The sequence below is a fragment of the Platalea leucorodia genome (genome assembly GCF_965183815.1).
Source record: "Platalea leucorodia genome assembly, contig: HAP1_HAP1_SCAFFOLD_128, whole genome shotgun sequence".
NCBI classification, from domain to species: Eukaryota; Metazoa; Chordata; class Aves; order Pelecaniformes; family Threskiornithidae; genus Platalea; species Platalea leucorodia.
Window position 1 is genome coordinate 243,375 of NW_028121409.1, and position 18,338 is coordinate 261,712.

The following is an 18,338-nucleotide window of genomic DNA, read 5'->3' on the forward strand; positions in this document are numbered from 1 at the left end:
TCTGGATAGCATCACTTCTCTGTAGAGTATCAACTGCACCACTCAGCTTGGTGTCATCTGCAGACTTGCTGAGGATGCACTCAATGCCACTGTCTGTGTCACTGATGAAGATGCTAAATAGTACTGGTCCCAGCAGGGACCCTTGAGGGACACCACTTGTTACTGGTTTCCACTTGGACATTGAGTTCAGTGACTACTTGGATGTGGCCGTCCTGCCAGTTCCTTATCCATGTAATAGTCCATCTGTCAATCCCATATCTCTCCAATTTACAGGCAAGAATGCTTGGGGCACCGTATGAAAGGCCTTACAGAAGTTTAGGTAGATGACATTCATAGCTCTTCCCTTGTCCCCTGATGCAGTTTCTCTATCACAGAAGGCCACAAGATCAGTCAGGCATGATTTGTCCTTGGTAAAGCCATGTTTACTTTCTCTAATCACCTCCCTGTCTTCCATTTCTTTCAACACGTCTTCCGGGAGGTTCTGTTCCATTATGTTACCAAGCACGGAGGTGAGATTGACTGTTCGGTAGTTCCCAGAGTCCTCCTTTTTTCCATTTTTAAAAATGAGCGTGATGTTTCCCATTTTTTCACTCACTGCGGACTTTGACTGACTGCCATGAACTGTGCAATATGATGTTTTGAGGCTTATGGGCTTCTTTCTTTGTTGCGAGATGTGTGCGCAGGCTTGAAGTTGGGAAAGGTCTTACGTCCGGCACAAAGCCGGGAGCTCTGACCCCACCGTGAGCCCTTCTCTGCCCACGGCTCCCAAGAAGCATTTTCACCTCCCCACGGGCCTTCCCGGTGCCTGTTGGGATCCCTGCCCTGGAACAGGCCAGAGCACGGGCACCGCTGCTGCGGGAGACACGACGGGACAGGGGCCCCACCCACCCGCTTCCGCTGGAAGCCCCGCCCCCTCCCAGCACCCGCAGGGGCCCTGTGCCCCGGAAGTCGCTCTGCTCTGCCGGCCATGTGCTCCGCTGGGATTGGCTGGCAGGACCGGCCACCCCTGCCGCTTGGCCCAGAGATACATCAGACCCGGAAGGCCCTTCCCCTGCATCCACAGGGGCCGCCATTTTGGGTTGGCCGCCATTTTGGGACAGGGTGCCGCCATTCCATGGCAGTGAGCTGCCCTTTTGTTAAAGCTCATCCTGCTCTGTGATTGGCTAATGGCCATGTCTCGACACCGTCACAGCCGTGTGTTCTCAGGCAGCCCCTGTGATTGGCTAGCAGGACCGGCCACCCGTCCCGGTGTCCCCAGGGGCACGTCCCAAAGGAAGCCCCCTGTCATTTCCTACAGGGAGGCTGCCACTTCTGACAGCCTCGTTCCCCACCTCTTTTCATCCTGCATTGTGATTGGCTGACAGCCATTTCATGACACGTTCATAGCCACGTGTTCTCAGGCAGCCCTGTGATTGGCTGCCCACCTCCTTTGGTCCAGGAAGTGCTCAGATATAAAAATATATACATTTATACAATATATATGTATTAATAAATAATTGTAAAAATACGTATAAATACATATTTTATTTATTTCTAAATAGGTACAATATTTTAATATAATCCTATGTATATTTAAGTATGGACTTATATGTATATATATAAACATTTATAAAGCTATAGAAAGCAAATATATAGAGCTATAAATATATAGATATAAAATGGTTAAAACCTTTTTTTAGTAAGAGCAAATGGAGTGAGCACTTAAAGTTTAAATGGGAAGAGAAACAAAAGGAAGAGGCCAGGTCGGGGTCCCCCACTTTCCCAGGCTGCAGAACAAGCCCTGACAGGTCTGGGGTGGGGGGGGCTTCAGGAGGGCAGAGGGGTGCCCGAAAGGTTGTGGGGCGTGGACAAGCTGGAACGTGCCCAAGGGCTACGGCCACCTCCAAGGAATAACAGACTCATTTGCCACACGATATTGAATATATATCACCACATATATATATTATATATATAATATATATAATAAATATTATTATATACACTATAATACGTAAAATATATGAGATCATAATATTTTATAATATATAATATATAATATATAATAATGTAAATATATTATAATAAAATATATTATAATAATTATTATAATATTATATTATAATAGCATAATATAATAAAAGTAAAATTCTTATTATAATATAATTATATAATTCTATATACTATGATTAGTATTATAATTATATAATATGAAAATTATATTAAAATATATTATAATATGTATAATATGATATATAAAATATATATATATTATATAATATATATAACGACATATATAAAATATATCACCACATGAGTACATAGGAAATACGTTGGTATGTGCTTGTGAGGTCACCGGAGCCTGAGTAGCCCAAAGGCAAGTACATGGCAAATGGGCAGATACGTACTTGTGAGGTCACTCTCAGACGACAGGCCAGGGGCTGACCCATGGCATGTGCAGCTTGTTGTGAGGGCTCTGCTGCCTGAGTAGCTGCTAGGCCAGGAGCAGGCCCATGGCTTGTGTCTGTGCTTCTGAGGTCACTCCTGCCTGAGGAGCTAGTAGGCCAGGAGCAGGCCTATGGACTGTGTAAGTGCTTGTGAGGTCACTGGTACCTGAGCAGATGATAGGCCAGGAGCTGGCACATGGCTTGTGAATGTCTTTGTGATGTCAGTGGTGCCTGAGAAGCTGGTAGGCCAGGAGAAACATGTCTTGTGCTGGACATTTTGAGGTCACAGGTGCCTGAGAAGCTGGTAGGCCAGGAGTAAGCACCTGTCTTGTGTAGGTGTTTGCAAGGTCATTTGTGACCGATGATTAGCTGATGGGCAAGAAAGATGCCCATGGATTGTGTAAGTGCTTGTGAAGTCACTGCTGCCCTGGTAGCTGATAGGCCAGGAGCAGGGCCATGGCTGGTGTAGGTTGCTGTGGTGTCACTGGTGCCTGAGTAGCTGGGAGGTTAGGAGCAGAACAATGGCTTGTGTAGGTGTTTGTGTAGGTGTTGGGTCATTGGTGTCGGAACACCTGATAGGCCCGAAGCAGGCACGTGGCAGGTTTAGATGTTATGACATCACCTGTGGCTGAGTGATGGATAGGCCGGGAGCATGCACATGGCTTGTGTACGAGCTTGTGATTTCATGAGTACGGGATCAGCTTATAGGCCAAGAGCAGGCATATGGCTTGTGTGGGTGCTTCTGATGTCATCAAAATAGTATTTTGACCCCACCCAAACATGAATTTTTGGAAGAACCATCAGCAGCAGAAGCCCGTGCACAGCGCACACACAGTGACAGTTGTAACTCTGGAGCAGAGAGCGATGGCAGCAGGAGGGTGTGAGGTCACCGTCACTATAACTGCTGAGCACCCAGTGGTGGCTGTAGGAGGGTGTGAGGTCACCGTCACTATAACTGCTGAGCACCCAGTGGTGGCTGTAGGAGGGTGTGAGGTCACCGTCACTATAACTGCTGAGCACCCAGTGGTGGCTGTAGGAGGGTGTGAGGTCACCGTCACTATAACTCAGAAGCACACAGCTGTGGCAGGAGGAGGGTCTGAGGTCCCGTCACCGATGGCACCGCGTGGCCGTGGGGCTCGGTGCACAGCGGCCGTGTGCATCAGCGGGGCATGCCGGGGGCCGGGAGCTGCCCGGCCCCGTGTCTGCGAGGCCGAAGGAGCAGCCCCTGCAGCCCTGGCTGGAGCAGTCGGGGTGGGGGTGGCTCGGGGGCACCGCAGGGATGTGCCTGGGCACGGTGCCAGGAGGAAACCACAGACTTCCTGCCCGGGCGCTGCGCTGCGCGGGGAGCGCGGCGAGCGCTGCAAGGCCACGGGGGCTGTGGTTTGTCCACCTGCAGGCTCCAGCTCCCGATGCGCCTGTGGGGAAGAACGGCCCCTCGGGACAGGCTGAGAGTCAGGGGCCTGACGGAGCCTCTGGGCTGCAGGTCTGCTGCCAGGGCAAGGCCATGGCCCAGCTCAGGCTCCTGCGAGGGACCCAGGGTGGGGCTGTGCAGGGAGGGACGGGCGAGCCAGCCCTCCTGGGATGGAGCTCTTCCCCTGCCCAAGGCCCTTGCCCAGCTGCTGCTCCCAGCACAGTGGGGTCTGTAGCAGGGGCAGGGGCTGTTTCCTTCCCAGCCTGACACAGACCCCAGTGCAGTCCCAGCTCCCTGCTTCCCACAGCTCAGTGGTGGCTGGACAGCTGCCTCTTGGGCTCTTGGATGAGCCCAGCGTAGAAGATGCTCAGTGCTCGCAGTCCCCACAGCAGGGTGCAAGGGGTGATGGACTCATTTCCCCTCTACACAGCTTCTCCCATGACGCTCTCCTGCTGCAGTGACCATGACACTGGCAGCGGGACACATATGTCCCTCATATATGGTCATGAATGGCGCTGGAGAAGTTCATTGGAGGGCTGGGCTGTGTCAGAGGGGAGATGGTTCCCGATAACGTCTCAAAAGGTGCTGCTGCTGCTTTGATTGGCTCCTCCTGCAGCTGGGTCGGCATCTGCAGAGATATATTACCCTCCCATAGTCGTTGTCCCCATGAGTCCCCAGGAGCCGTGGCAGGGAGTGGGGCGCAGCAGGGCTGTGCCAGCAGGGCAGGAGGCTCAGGATGGGAATGGAGGCACTCCTGTCCCCCCGGGTGCTGTGGCTGCTGCTCTGGGTGCAGCTGTGCAGGGGTAAGTGCCGGTTCCCTTGTCTCACAGCCCAGGGCCAGCGGGTACCAGCGGGGTCATCGGGATCCCTTTGGGAATGGGGTTTCTTTCCAGGCTCCACTGGGACAAGGGTCAGAAGGTGCTCAGGTCCATGGACCTTGTGCCTTTCCCCGTGCCTCTCTGTGTTTAAGGCAGCCCATGCCTGCCTGCATTTATAGACAGCCCTATTATGGGTAACCCTTTTTGGACCTGGGCTGGCAGTGGCCCAGGTGGTGATGGCAGCACTCAGCAATCCCCAGGGCACAGCCAATCTCCAGGGTGCCCTGGAGGGTTTGTGTGCTGCTCACTGCCCCAGGGTGCAGGGGAACCCCGACCCCAGGAAGGCAGTTTGTGCCCCACAGAGAGAAGGGGCCTGGGCTGTTTGCACCCACGGGTGGCAGAGAAGTTTCCTTCCTGGGGGCCTCGGTCAAGCACAAGAGTTGGGCTGATGCCTGGGGCAAGGAGACGATATGGGTTGGGGGGGATCCGTGGGATCATCTCGGTGCTCCCTGAGGACATGGAAAGCCCTGGGGGTGGTGTGGGTTTGGGTGGTGGCAGGGCAGGTGGTGGGCAGGGGAAGCTGCGGGCCTGGGGGCATGGGGCTTTCCAGGGTGTGCTTGGCTGGGGAGGAGACGGTGCCCTGTGCAGGGCCTGGGGGCACGGTGTGTGGGTGGGCATGGGCAGGGGGCTGTTGGAGTGGGAGGAGGTGCCAAGGGCTGTGGGGCAGCGAATGACCCAGCAGGGCTGGAGTTGGCCCCCCCAGCCTGCACAGCCCGTGGGGAGAGGAGGGACCCCCACACTTCCCCAGGCACAGCTCAGAGAGGAGAGGGCTCCCAGCCTGGTGCTGTGACTCGACTCCCAGAGCTGCAGCCTGGGGCTCGGCCCTCTCCTGACGGGTCCCGTGTTTTGGTGTTTGAAGGGGCTGCGGAGGTGAGGCTGGAGGCTGGCGGCGGGCGCTGTGCTGGGAGAGTGGAGGTGAAACACCAGGGCCAGTGGGGGACCGTGTGTGATATCTCCTGGGACATGAACGATGCTGCAGTGGTTTGCAAGCAGCTGGGCTGTGGGTCTGCTGTTGAAGCTCATGAGGATGCACACTTTGGGCCAGGATCTGGCCCCATTTGGATGTCTAAAGTTGGCTGTCATGGCTCTGAGTCTGCCCTGTCTGACTGCACACACAGTGGATGGGGTCAAAACAACTGTTATCACCGTTGGGATGCTGGAGTGACGTGTTCAGGTAAGGGGCCATTCCTGTTCCCTACATTTGGGGCCAGGATGCGGGGAGGGAACTGGCTGTGCCCTCAGGAAGAAATGAGCAGACACCAGATCAGGGCCCAGTGTGGCCGTTAGCACTGCTGAGTTGGCACATATGTTGCTGCGTTTGCCAGTGCCTGAGGAAAGCCCCGTGAGAGCCCACCCTGGGTGCGCACACCCTTCCTGGTCCCTGAGGGGGCTCAGCCCACCCTCCATTGGTGCCTGGGGCTCAGGTGAAACCCCCTCCCTGCCCCTTGGTGTCCGTTGGTGCCCATCTTTCTCCTCCCATTCAGCCAGGACCTGTCTGGCATTGCCAGGGGCCAGGTCCCCCCATGCCAGAGGCACCGAGAGTGGCTCATGTGGCCACCCACAGCTCCGGGGAAGGGCACAGAGTGGTCAGGGACTTTTGGGTTGTGCCTCCTGGCAGGCATGAGTCCCTCGGCCTAAGCAAAGGGGCTGCTCAGAGGGGGAAAGCGCTGGCCTTGAGCAGAGGAGCAGGGTGGGGCACATGGCACCCCATTCCTCTCCCAGGGTCACCCCGCGAGAGCCAGCCCACGTGGACATGGCCCCGTGCTGTCAGTGCTGACCCGCTGCCCAGCCTCTCCTGCCTCCCCCAGCCCCAGCTGCCCTGTGCCACAGGGGCTTTGCCAGCACTTGCACTGTCCTCGGTGCCTGTCCTTGCACCGGGAGCTCGTGTCAGCCCAGGGCTGCCCCTCTGCCCGCTCTCCTGCCCTCTGCCTGGCCGTTGATGGGGATGTGCGTGCCTGGCAGTGCACTCTGGCCCTGGCTGAGGACCCCGTCCCTCAGCAGGTGCCAGAGTGGGGGCTGGCACAGACACTGACTGTACATAGAGCTGTGCCATAGCTGTACCCCGTGAAATGGCCCATCTAACAGCAGTGCCCCAACAGCCTGAGACCGCCCTGAGGGAAGGGTGTGTTACTGGGAATTCCAAGGGTTCCTCAGCCAGGCCCTGAGCTCAGTGGGCAGATCAGGCTGCAGCAGCCAACAGTGCCTTGGCCAGTCTCCCTGGGCCCCAAGTGCTCGCAGTGCTGCCAGGAAGCCCAGGGTCTCCAAAATGGCGGCAGTTGGTCCGAGCAGTGCCTACGGCTGGGGGTTTGGGGAAGAAGCAAGGCCACAAGTGCTGTGCTGATGTCTGAGGAGCGGCAGGGTGTCCCTGGTGTCTTTGTGCCATCAGCAGCCCCTGGGAGCTGCTGGTAGGGTTGTGGGGCTCTGTGCCTGTGGCCACCTTGCAGACCAGGTGGGACGTGGGCATGTAACTGCCAGAGGGCTCTGGGAACTCTCCGGGGACTTTGATTGCTCCAGGATTTGTCCGGCTGGTCGGAGGGGAGAGCCCCTGCTCAGGACGCGTGGAGATCCGTGATGGGAATGAGTGGAAACCTGTCTGTGACTCAGACTTTGGTCCCAAAGCTGCCGACGTGGTCTGCGGGGAGTTGCAGTGTGGCGCAGCCCTGTCTGTGCCCAGGGCAGCTCACTTTGGAGAAGGTGTTGGTGCCATGTGGGACAGAGAGCTGCAGTGTGTGGGGAATGAATCCCTTCTCATCTCCTGCCCCAGGGGATCCCGCAGAGACCAGCCCTGCGCCCACACGAACGCCACTGGTGTCACCTGTACACGTAAGGACTGAGGGTGGGGTGTTCCATATCTGGGGGTGTGCTGGGGCCAAGGGGAGCAGGGCCGGGGCAGTGCCATGCTGTGCTGGGTGTGAGGGCTGGAGGGGTGATGTGGTTGTCTGCAGCCTTAAAATTGTGCAGAAGGAGGAGAAAGACAGGCTTTCCTCCATTTGGCTGCTCCTCCAGCTCCTGAAGAAGTGAGAGCACAAGTCTGCCCTGTCTCATCCTTCTCTGTTCCCGATGACACAGGGTTCAGGCTGGTGAACGGCAGCACGGCGTGTGAGGGGAGGGTGGAGGTCTATGTGCTGGGGACCTGGGGCACCCTCTGTGCCTCCCGCTGGGATCTCTCGGACGCCCACGTTCTCTGTCGTCACCTCGACTGCGGGTTTGCTGAGTCCATTCCCAGAGGAGGGCATTTTGGGAGAGGCACGGGACCTGTCTGGAGAGATTCATTCCACTGTGATGGAACTGAAGCCCACCTGGGACAGTGCCCAGTGACCGCCCTGGGGGCCTCACCGTGCTCCCATGAGAACGATGCTGCTGTGATTTGCTCAGGTGAGTGCTGGGACAATGCTGTGTTAACTCCATTTGTCCCTTGGGTGTGACATGGCCACCCAAAGCAGAGGACCTCATGGTAGCAGCAGGGTGAATTTCTGACGAAAGAAACCCTAGCTTCACCAGGAATCTCTGCCCCACACAGGGGATCAGGCCCAAACTTGTCCTGTTTGATCGGAAAGGCCCCCCTTGCTCTGCTCCCTGCCAGGGACACAGGCTCCCAGGCCCAGATCCCCAGGGATGCAGAGGGGCAGAGGCATGTGTACTCTGCCCCATGGCTCAGCAGTGCCAATGCCAGCGCTGAGGTGAGGCAAGGCTTGTCCTGGGGCTGCCTGTCCCCAGGCCACCGCCGGCTGCTGCTCCCTCCTGCGGGAGCTGCCCCATCTGCCTCAGCAGGGACGTGTTGGGTGGCTCTGCCCCACCAAGAGCAAAGAGAGGGTCTTGCTCAGGAAGGCTCAGGGACTGGGGAAGCAAGCCTGTGGAAAGCTGCTCCTGAAGCTGACCGCAGAGGGCTGGGGGCGAACGGGTGAGCTGCAGGGGGTTGTGAGGGTTGGAGAGCCTGGAGAGGTGCTGCAGGTTTGTGGGCTGCCTGGTGCTGCTGAGGGCTGGGGCATGGCTGCTCTCCCCAGGCCCAGGCAGCTCCACAGCCCTGCGGCTGGTGGGTGGAGGGAGCCGGTGCGACGGGCGAGTGGAGATCTTGCAGCGCGGGACGTGGGGCCGAGTCCTGGATGAGCAGTGGGACATGCAGGAGGCCAGCGTGGTGTGCCGGCAGCTGCGGTGCGGAGAGGCAGAGAGAGCCTACAACCCCCCGAAGCCTCAGAGAGGGACGGGTCCCGTGGGGCTGCGAGGGGTCCGGTGCGCAGGGCACGAGGCCAACCTGACCCAATGCAACACCTCCCTGCCCATGAGCGCGCTGGCAGCAGGGATTGCAGAGGACGTGGGGGTCGTTTGCTGGGGTGAGTGGCACTGCACAGGCCCCCCAGGCTCTGGGCTGGGTGGGCAGCCGGCCCCTGATGGCAGCTGGGGTTTCTTCCTGCTGCAGGGAGCCGGCAGGTCCGGCTGGTGAACGGGCCCGGGCGCTGTGCTGGGAGAGTGGAGATCTACCACCAGGGCAGCTGGGGGACTGTCTGCGATGACCAATGGGACCTGTCTGATGCTGCCGTCGTTTGCCACCAGCTGGGCTGCGGAGGGGCGGTGAAGGCGGTTGGCTCCGCTCAGTTCGGGGAAGGCTCCGGTCAGATATGGCTGGACAGCGTGAACTGCTCCGGGGCCGAAGCTGCTCTCTGGGACTGCCCGGCAGGGTCCTGGGGGCAGCACGACTGCGGGCACAAAGAGGACGCAGGAGTCGTCTGCTCAGGTCTGTGCTGGGAGCTGTGGTGGGAGCCCAGTGCCCAGGGAGACGGGGACAAGGGGAGAGCCGTCAACGGCCGAGGCTGTCCCTGGCTGCCTCTGAGCCCCTGCCTGAGCCTGTCCTGGGGACACCCATGCACAAACCCCCTCGGTCCCACTGGGGGCCCCTTGTAAGCTGAGCTGTCCCCAAGGGTTAGCGCGGAGGGCATGGGTGTCTGTCCGTCAGGGACTTCTCTCTGCCCCTGGCAAAAGGGTGACTTGCTGGCCGTGCCTCTGCCTGGCTGAGGGCCTGGGGGGTGAAGAGGCTTCTCTGCTCCCATAGCCCCAGACCAGCCTGTTCCCCTCTGGGCTCTTTCCTCCCAGATTTCATGGCCCTGAGGCTGCACAACAGCACCAACTGCTCCGGGCGCCTGCAGGTGTTCTACAATGGCACATGGGGGACCGTTTGCTCCAACTCAATGACTCCCAAAACGGTGTCGCTGGCATGCAAGGAGCTGGGCTGTGGGGATGAAGGGACCCTGGAAACACGCCTGCCCTATGGTAGGGTGTCTGGCCTCACCTGGCTGGATCGCGTGGAGTGTGGGGAGAGAAACAGCTCCTTCTGGCAGTGTCCTTCTGCTCCCTGGGACCCACAGTCGTGTGATGACCTGCGAGACGAAACCCACATCACCTGCAATGGTAATTCGGAGCTCCCCGGGCACCAGCATCCCCCCAGCTCCTGCTCCCTGCTGGGCACAGTCAAGCGCAGAGACAGGGCCCACAGGGGCTTTGACTTTACGGGCCAGACCCTGCTGCTTGTGGTGGCACAAATGGGACTTCAGCTCTCAGAGCCCCACACATTCCCCAGCAGTTGCCAGCCAGGCTCCCAGCAGCGCCCGGGACAGGCAGAGGTGTCTGCAGGCGAGGTCTCAGAAGAGCCCAGCCAGGGCTCCAAGGAGCGTCCCCTCCATGGACACCCTCCTGCTGCTCTGTGAACCAGGGTCCCTCTGGGGCTGAGCAGTCAGGGTCCCCCACATTGCCGTGCGTGTCCCCTGAATGACTGGGGTTCAGCTGCTGCCGTGAGCGAGGCGGCACGGGGAGGCGTGAGCAGAGCTCAGCCCCACGCTCTGCTGCACGACCCCCTTCAGCAGCCCCTTCACCGCAGCATTTTCTTCTGCAGGGAGTCGGCCAGAAACACCCCCAGCCCTGGGGACCATGTGCCCAAACTCCACGAGCTGCACAGGTAGCTGCTCCTCTGCATGCCCCTCTGGCCTGGCAGGGCTCTGCCTGCTGTCCCGGTGCCCTGGGAGGTCTCTGCCTTCTCCAGACAGGGAGAAGATTCGTGCCGTGGGAGGCGAGAGTGGGTGCTCGGGCAGAGTGGAGGTCTGGCACCGCGGCTCCTGGGGGACGGTGTGCGACGACTCCTGGGACATGCAGGATGCCGAGGTGGCCTGCAGGCAGCTGGGCTGTGGCCCTGCGGTGTCTGCCCTGGGCGAGGCTGCGTTTGGGGAGGGGACGGGCCCCATCTGGCTGGAGCAGGTGGAGTGCCGGGGGACAGAGCCATCTCTGCAGGACTGCTGGGCTCGGCCTGGGGACAGCGGTGCCTGCCGGCACAAGGAGGATGCTGCCGTGCGCTGCTCAGGTGAGTGGCAGGGCTGGGACCCTTGATGGAGCTACTGGCAGAGCTCCTGCGAGCAAGGCCATCCTTGTGCAGCCTGGGAGCCTGGTGCCAAGTGGGCTGCAGCCTCTGTGGGGCTGGATGTCCTCTGGCTTCTGCCTGCAGGGCCCTGCAGCCCCCAGGGGCATCTCCTGGGCTGCCTGCGCCATCCTGCCCAATACCCAGAGCAGGGCCCTGGGCTCTGTCCTGGCCACCCTGACGATTTTTGCAGGAGGGGCAATTTGGGTGGGCTGTGTCAGGGATACATGTGCACACCTGCACACACAGCATGTCAGAGAGGAGACTTTGAACACCCACCCTCTCAGCCCAGCTCTCCTTCTTCTCTTCTACAGCTGTACCCAGGACAGCAGCTGCAACCCCCCGACCAGGTAACCTGTCCTCCGCACCGGCGCTGGTTCTTCTCATGTCCAGCTGTGACCCATGGTGGGAAGGAAGTGTCTCCTTGCCAGGATGTGAAACTCCCAGGAGGAGGCACTGGGATAGCAGTGGGGCGGGGGGTTGGCATTTCCCCATCAGGGTGGGATCTTCCTCATGACTCACTCCTGGGGTTGTCTACCCCTGGTGTAATGGGGGTCAGGACTGGGGTGTCCCAGCTCCCCACCTCTCCCAGGCCTGGTGCTGCCCTTTTTGTGCTCCTGCCATGCAGATCCCACCCGGGGCCGTCCGACCGCCAGCGGGAGTGTCTCATTGCCCGTCATCATCTGCATCATCCTGGGGGCCCTTCTCTGCCTTGTCCTGGCCCTCCTGGCCGGGCAAGTGCGAAGCGCCAGGGCTGGGCGCGGAGGCGGGTGGCGGGAAAAGATGCCTCCTGGCAAGGCCAGGGGTGCTGTGAGGTGTGAGTGAGTGGCACAGGCAGAGCTGGGGAGATAAGGGTGTGTGCTGCCTTCATTCCCATGCACCGCCTCCTTGACTGCCTGACCATGGGCCACCAGCAGCAAAGGGCAGAGAGAGTCCAGACATGGGGGGAGGTAGGGATGGGGCAAGGACAGAAATGGCAGAGCTGGGCTCGGGTAGCAGGACTGTGCTCTGGCAATGGCCGTCTGCTGGCCCAGAGGACCAAAGCTGGGGGAGCAGAGTGGGATGCCATCTTGTCTCTGCCTGTCCCTGGGCCAGCCCTGCTGCTGTCCACAGGCTCTGGGAGAGCTTTGGAGCCCTTCCCTGACGGCATGTATGAGGAGATCGGTTACAGCCCGGCGTGGGAGAAGCAGGCGAGGTTCAGTGGCTCAGGTGGGTGTGGGTTCCTCCAGGGGGGCACATCTGCCAGGCTCTTCCCCCTCTCCCCCCACCCATGGCTGACCCCTTGCAGTCCCCTGGTCCATGGTCCCTGCAGTGCTGGGGCTGTGGGGGCTGTGGGGAGAGCAGCCAGGTCCTGGGCCCAAGAGAGGAGCTTCCTCCCCACCAGTTCTTCCCGTCCCAGCTGGGGACAGCCCCTCTCTGCCTGTCCCTGCACCCCTATGGGACACCTGAGGGGGGAGGGAATGGGCTGTCCCGGGGCAGCTCTGGGAGCCCCTTTGAGACAGGGTTTGTCCCAGGGGAGCAGGGTGAGTCCTGAGCCCTTCTCCCCACTCAGCCCTGCCTCTGTGGGTCCCCTGTCCCCAGCAGCACTGACCACAGGCCTGGTCAGCAGAGCGCACTCCCCTAACAGCCGCTGCGCCTCTCTCCAGGCTCCTCTTCAGAGGGGTCCCTGACCAAGCTGCAGCCCTACCCCGGGGACAGCAAGGAGGAGGATGGTCCGGGATCAGCAGCAGGTAATAGGGTGCGGGAAGGAGTGGATCTCTCCTCCCTGCAGACATGTGAAGAACAGCGGTGTCACTGAGTGTCACCGTCGGAGTTGGAGAAGACATGGGGGGGTGTCTCCTGTGGTGCTGCCAACACCGGTGTCTGAGCCCCATGTCCCTGCACATCCTCCCATCCTCTGCTCTGCAAATGTATCTTCTCCCTGTCACCAGCTCCCCTCTCCTTTCAGACGTCCCTGTCCTGCCTGGAGGTGACCCGGCGAATGGCTATGATGATGCCAGGGAGGTTTCTGAGCCTGGGGATGATGCTGCCCCTGGGCAGGGAGGCTGGGAAATGGCAAGGGCGCCAGAGAAGGCAGCAGGACCCAGGGATGCTCCTGGAGGTGAGAGGGAAAGAGAGCACTACTGGTTCCTGGGCTGCCATCCCTGGTGCCGGATGAATCCTTGCTCTACAGATAGCCCGCCCTCATGGGATTGGGGAAAATGCACCCAGAGTTTTCCTTGGGGGTACGGGAGTGGGAGAGGGCACTGAACATCTCCAGACTGTCACCAGTCCTGTCCCAGGAGAAGGGAGGAAGCTGATGTACAGAGGAGGAGAGCATGGGGCGAACATGCAATGGCTGCCTTGCTGCTTGCAGGGGCAAAGCTGTGCTCCCAGAGACGTGCTGGGGCCCCTGGAGCTAAGGGAGATGCCTAGTCCCTCTCCCCAGAGAGCACAGGCTATGACGATGCTGAAGAGGTGTCTCTGGCACATCCCCCTGAGGACACAGAGCCTGTTCCACCGGAGCTCAGTGCACAACAGTCCCTGAGCCCCGCGCCAGGAGAGCCCGTCCCTGCCATGCAGCTGGGTGCAGCCAGGAGGGAGGAGAGGTCAGTGCAGCTGGGAGAGCCGTGAGCACCAGGGAACCGTCTCCCTTTTCCCACGGGCATCAGAAACAGCCGGGCATTTCCTCTCTTTGATTCCCCTGTTTTTGCATCATGCCTCCATATTTGTACTTATTAAAAGCCTTTAGGGGTTTGAGCCAGAGCTGGTGCTTGCCTGGCCCGATGTCGGGTTGTCTCCCTGAGGCTGACTGGGAGGAGCGGAGCACAAAGGCGTGGTGGTGGGGAAGGGGCATGTCTCAGGGACAGCAGTCTCGGGGTCAGATTGTGGGGCTGTGAGAGCCCATGGTCCCTGGGGATATTCCTGCTGACAGAGCCATTTCCATCCTGGCAGCCACAGTTTCCAGCCAAAATGTCTCTCTCCAAGGTCCCATGAGTGTCCATCTCTTCACCTCGGGGTTCCCCAGTTGCTCTTTCCTCTCCCACAGCAGTGTTGCCCCATTCCCTGCTGGGAGCTCCTCCAGCCCTGGGGTGACCCTGGGGGTGGCCCAGGGGGAGCCCAGGCTCACACACCCCTCTGCCCTGGTCCCTAGAGCTTTCCTGCTGGCAGCCCCTGGTCCCAAGCCAGCCCCTCCATCCGGAGCCCTGGGCCCATCTCTCCCTGTGGAGATGCAGGGCTGGAGCCTGCCCCGGTGGGGGTTTCCCATGGGATGGAAGCTGTGTTTGCAGTGCCCATGGGTGTCACCCATCCCCTTGGGGGTCTCGCCCTGGAAACGCTGCTCTCCCATGGACGTCCCACAGCCTTGCTCTGCCCAGCGTGGGGCAGCAGCGCAGAGGGTTGGGGTCTCACTGTCACGCCCTCGGGGAGGTCCTTGGGAGCTGCAGGAGCAAGCCCAGATGTGGGGCACAGGGATGATCCTGCATTGCTCCAGAGCACAGACCCAGCCTGCAGGGCCAGATGGTTCAGGCCCCAAAATGCCATGAAACAGGCTCTCTCTGCTCAGGCGTGCAGAAAACAGCATTTGAACCCTCCTGAGATGGAGGAAGTCCAGACTGCCTCTGCACTGGGGCCTGATCCTGGCACAGGGCTGTACTACAGAGCACTGCCCCTGCACGTCTCTGCAGGGCAATGGGGCAGAAGCAGGCTCTTGCTGCAGGTGCTGCTCCCACACTCTGGCCCACCCTGGGGTGTTTTGATGGAGAAGAGCAAAGCCCTTCCCTTGAGCCTCCCCTGACCCCAGGGCTGCAGCCCTCTGTGTCACATCTGTCCCCAACTCCAGAGCAGGAGCAGAGCAACAGGCTGAGGGAAATGCCCTCCCTGGGCTGAGGTGCCCCCAGGCTCTGATGGCAGCCCAGGGCATGCGGTGGAGGGGACACGGGAGCAGAAAGCTCACAGCCCCTCATCCAGGCACTGGACCTCCCCCTGCACCCCTCTGCCCCCCAGCATCCCTGGAGGTGGGGGGAAGGGCAAGCTTCCGTCTCCCTGGGGCTAAGGGTCTCTGTGGCAGGGTGTGTCAGCTGAAAGGCCGACGGTTTGGCCACACGCAGGGGTGGTGTCCTCGTGGTGCTACAGCTGGGGCAGTTGTGTTGCCCAGTGCCATAGATTTGTTCCCCAGTGAGCCCCTGCCTGGCAGAGAGGGTTTGGGGGAATGAAAACCAGACCGCAGTCACCGTGAACTTCTGGAGGGGTTGAGTGGAGGAGGTAAGGGGATGGGCTGCTCATCCAGTCTGCTTTGCACACATGGCCCCAGGGCCCATCCTTATCAGTGACTCTCCTATTCTTGCTCAGGAGCAACCTAGAAGGACTCTTTGGGAGCAGTGAGAGTCCTGCAGGCACTGCCCCTGCAGCCAAGCACTTTCAAGCTCATGCTCAAAGCTGGCCAGACAGTAACCTTGCTTGGACAGACAGTCTCTCCCTCTCCCCGTCCTCTCACTTGTGCTCAGTCACGAAAAAAGCCAAAGTCCTCTGGAGGTGCTGGACAGCTGGAGAGCACCTCAGCACGGCTTTGTCAGCTGTCCTGGGCACATCAGAGGTCTTACTGGGACAGAGCTCTGGAGGGAGGATGCTGCCATTGAGGCGTCAGCTCCAGGGAGTGCGTCTCCCTGGGACTGGGGGACGGTGGCCTCTGGTCTGGGAAATGGGGTCCAGGTGAAGGAGGTGTGTGAGGATGGGACCAGTCTGTGCACCACTGAGAATGAGAAAGAGGAGAGAGACAGGGTCTTTGCAGAGACCCCGCAGAGGAGAGATCTCCATCCCTGTGGAGCAGGGAAGGCGGGACAGCTGGAGACCACCCCAGAGGAGCTCTGAAGGGAGAGTCCTGCCCCGGGAGGGGCTGGGGACTGTTGGTGCTGGAGGAAGGCTCCTTCTAAGCCACAGATCTACAGCTGCAGAGCCGCGATGGTGCTCTGGCAAGAGGTGAAGGAGCAAGCAGGGCTGGGGCAGGCTGGAAGAAGGCAGATGGGCTTTGCAAACATGTAAGGGAGAAAATGATTGCTGAAGCCCGGGGTTGAACCAGGGACCTTTAAGATCTTCAGTCTAACGCTCTCCCAGCTGAGCTACTTCAGCCCTGCCTTGCCCCCCCAGCCCTTGTCCCTGTGGCAGCGGTGCCAGGCCCCAGGCTGACACACAGGAGGAGGCTCCTCAGGGAGGTTCCCAGGGAAAAGCTGTGCCCAGCCTCAGGCAGAGGGGACCTGGCCCCTCCCTGCCTCCAAGGCCCCGTGGGCTCCACGTTTGGTGGAAGCCAGCTCGCACTGGCTGTGCCAAGATGTGTGGGGGCCTTCTACAAATGTGACAGTGGCAAGGGTAAGTGGGCAGGCCAGGCATGGGCAGCTGCAAAGGCTGAGGGTGGAAGAAGTGTGGGGCTGGTGGAAGACCTTATCTCCTTCCCCATGGAAGGCCTCCCTCCCACCACCCTGTTTTCCCCAGCTCAACTTCACCCCTTTGTTCCCAACTCTTCTACCCCTGAGCAGTGCAGGGGGATGGGCAATGGAGGCTGTGGTCAGTCCAGAACAGGTCCTCTCTGCTGCTCCTTCCTTCTCACACTTTTCCCATGGGGTCCGTCTTGTAGGCTACAGTCCTTTGAGACGAACTTGCTCCAGCATGGGCTCTCCTCAAGCCACCATTCTTGCAGGAAATATCCTACATCTCCAGTGTTGGGTCCTCCACAGACTGCAGGGCTTACCTTCTCCACCGTGCTCTCTGCCATGGGCTGCAAGGAACCTGCTCTGGTGCCTGAAGCACCTCCTTCTTCACTAACCGTGGTGCCTGCAGGGCTGTTTCTCCCTCTATTGTTTCCCTCACTCCTCTCCCACTTTGGCGGTTGTGTCCTTTCTTAAATACACTTTCACAGAGGTTCCACCATCCTCGTTGATGGGCTCAGCTTTGGCCAGCGATGGGTCTGCTGGGAGCCAGCTGGAAGCAGCTCTGCCTGGCATGGAGGCAGCCCCTGGTCTCTTCTCACAGACACCACCCCTGCAGCCCCCCCCGCTACCAAAACCTGCACATGGACACCAAGACACAGTGTAAAGCTTTGCCTTGCTAAATGACATCCCCTGCTCTTCCCTCATCCACAAATAGAGTTTAGTCGCTGCGGAGGAAGAGAGAGAAGCAGAGAAGGCCTTGATGCTGTGCAAACCCAGTTCAGCACTAGCTACAACATTGGGGTGTTGTCAACACTGTTTTGGTCACAAATCCCACACATAGCACCATACGGGCTGCTATGAAGAAAATTATAGAATCATAGAATCATAGAATCGTTAAGGTTGGAAAAGACCCTGAAGATCATCGAGTCCAACCGTTAACCCGGCACTGCCAAGTCCACCACTAAACCATGTCCTCAAGCACCACGTCTACCCATCTTTTAAATACCTCCAGGGATGGAAACTCAGCCACTTCCCTGGGCAGCCTGTGCCAGTGCCTGGCAGCCCTTTCAGTGAAGAAGTTTTCCCTAATATCCAACCTAAACTTCCCCTGGCGCACCTTGAGGCCATTTCCTCTTGTGCTATCGCTTGGTATTTGGGAGAAGAGACCGACCCTCACCTCGCTATGACCTCCTTTTAGGTAGTTGTAGAGAGCAATAAGGTCTCCCCTCAGCCTCTTCTTCTCCAAACTAAACAACCCCAGCTCCCTCAGCTGCTCCTCACCAGACTTGTTCTCTAGACCCTTCACGAACTTTGCTGCCCTTCTTTGGACACGCTCTAGTACCTTGATGTCCTTCTTGGAGTGAGAGGCCCAAAACTGTACACAGTACTCGAGGTGCAGCCTCACCAGTACCAAGTACAGGGGCACCATCACCTCCCTGGTCCTGCTGGCCACACTATTCCTGATACAAGCCAGGATGCCATTGGCCCTCTTGGCCACCTGAGCACACTGCTGGCTCATGTTCAGGCAGCTGTCAACCAACACCCCCAGGTCCTCTTCTACCAGGCAGCTCTCCAGCCACTCCTTCCTAAGGCTGTAGCGCTGCATGGGGTTGTTGTGACCCAAGTGCAGGACCCGGCACTGAGCCTTGTTGAATCTCATGCAGCTGGCCTGGGCCCGTTGATCCAGTCTGGCCAGATCCCTCTGTAGGGCCTTCCTACCCTCCAGCAGATCAACACTCCCACCCAACTTGGTGTCATCTGCAGACTTACTGAGGGTGCACTCAACCCCCTCATCCAGATCATCAAGGAAGATATTGAAGATAT

General features: G+C 59.2%; 1 protein-coding gene across 1 annotated transcript; it reads left to right on the plus strand.

Annotated features, from left to right (window-relative positions):
- Positions 1-418: 418 nt before the first annotated feature.
- Positions 419-18,222, plus strand: LOC309603579 (scavenger receptor cysteine-rich domain-containing protein SCART1-like; the record flags this gene model as incomplete). Its single annotated transcript, XM_082338389.1, has 6 exons — positions 419-509; positions 7,782-8,087; positions 8,723-9,043; positions 9,130-9,444; positions 9,801-10,115; positions 18,179-18,222. The coding sequence occupies 6 exons, from the start codon at positions 419-421 to the stop codon at positions 18,220-18,222; spliced, it is 1,392 nt and encodes a 463-aa protein (XP_082194515.1).
- Positions 18,223-18,338: the final 116 nt, after the last annotated feature.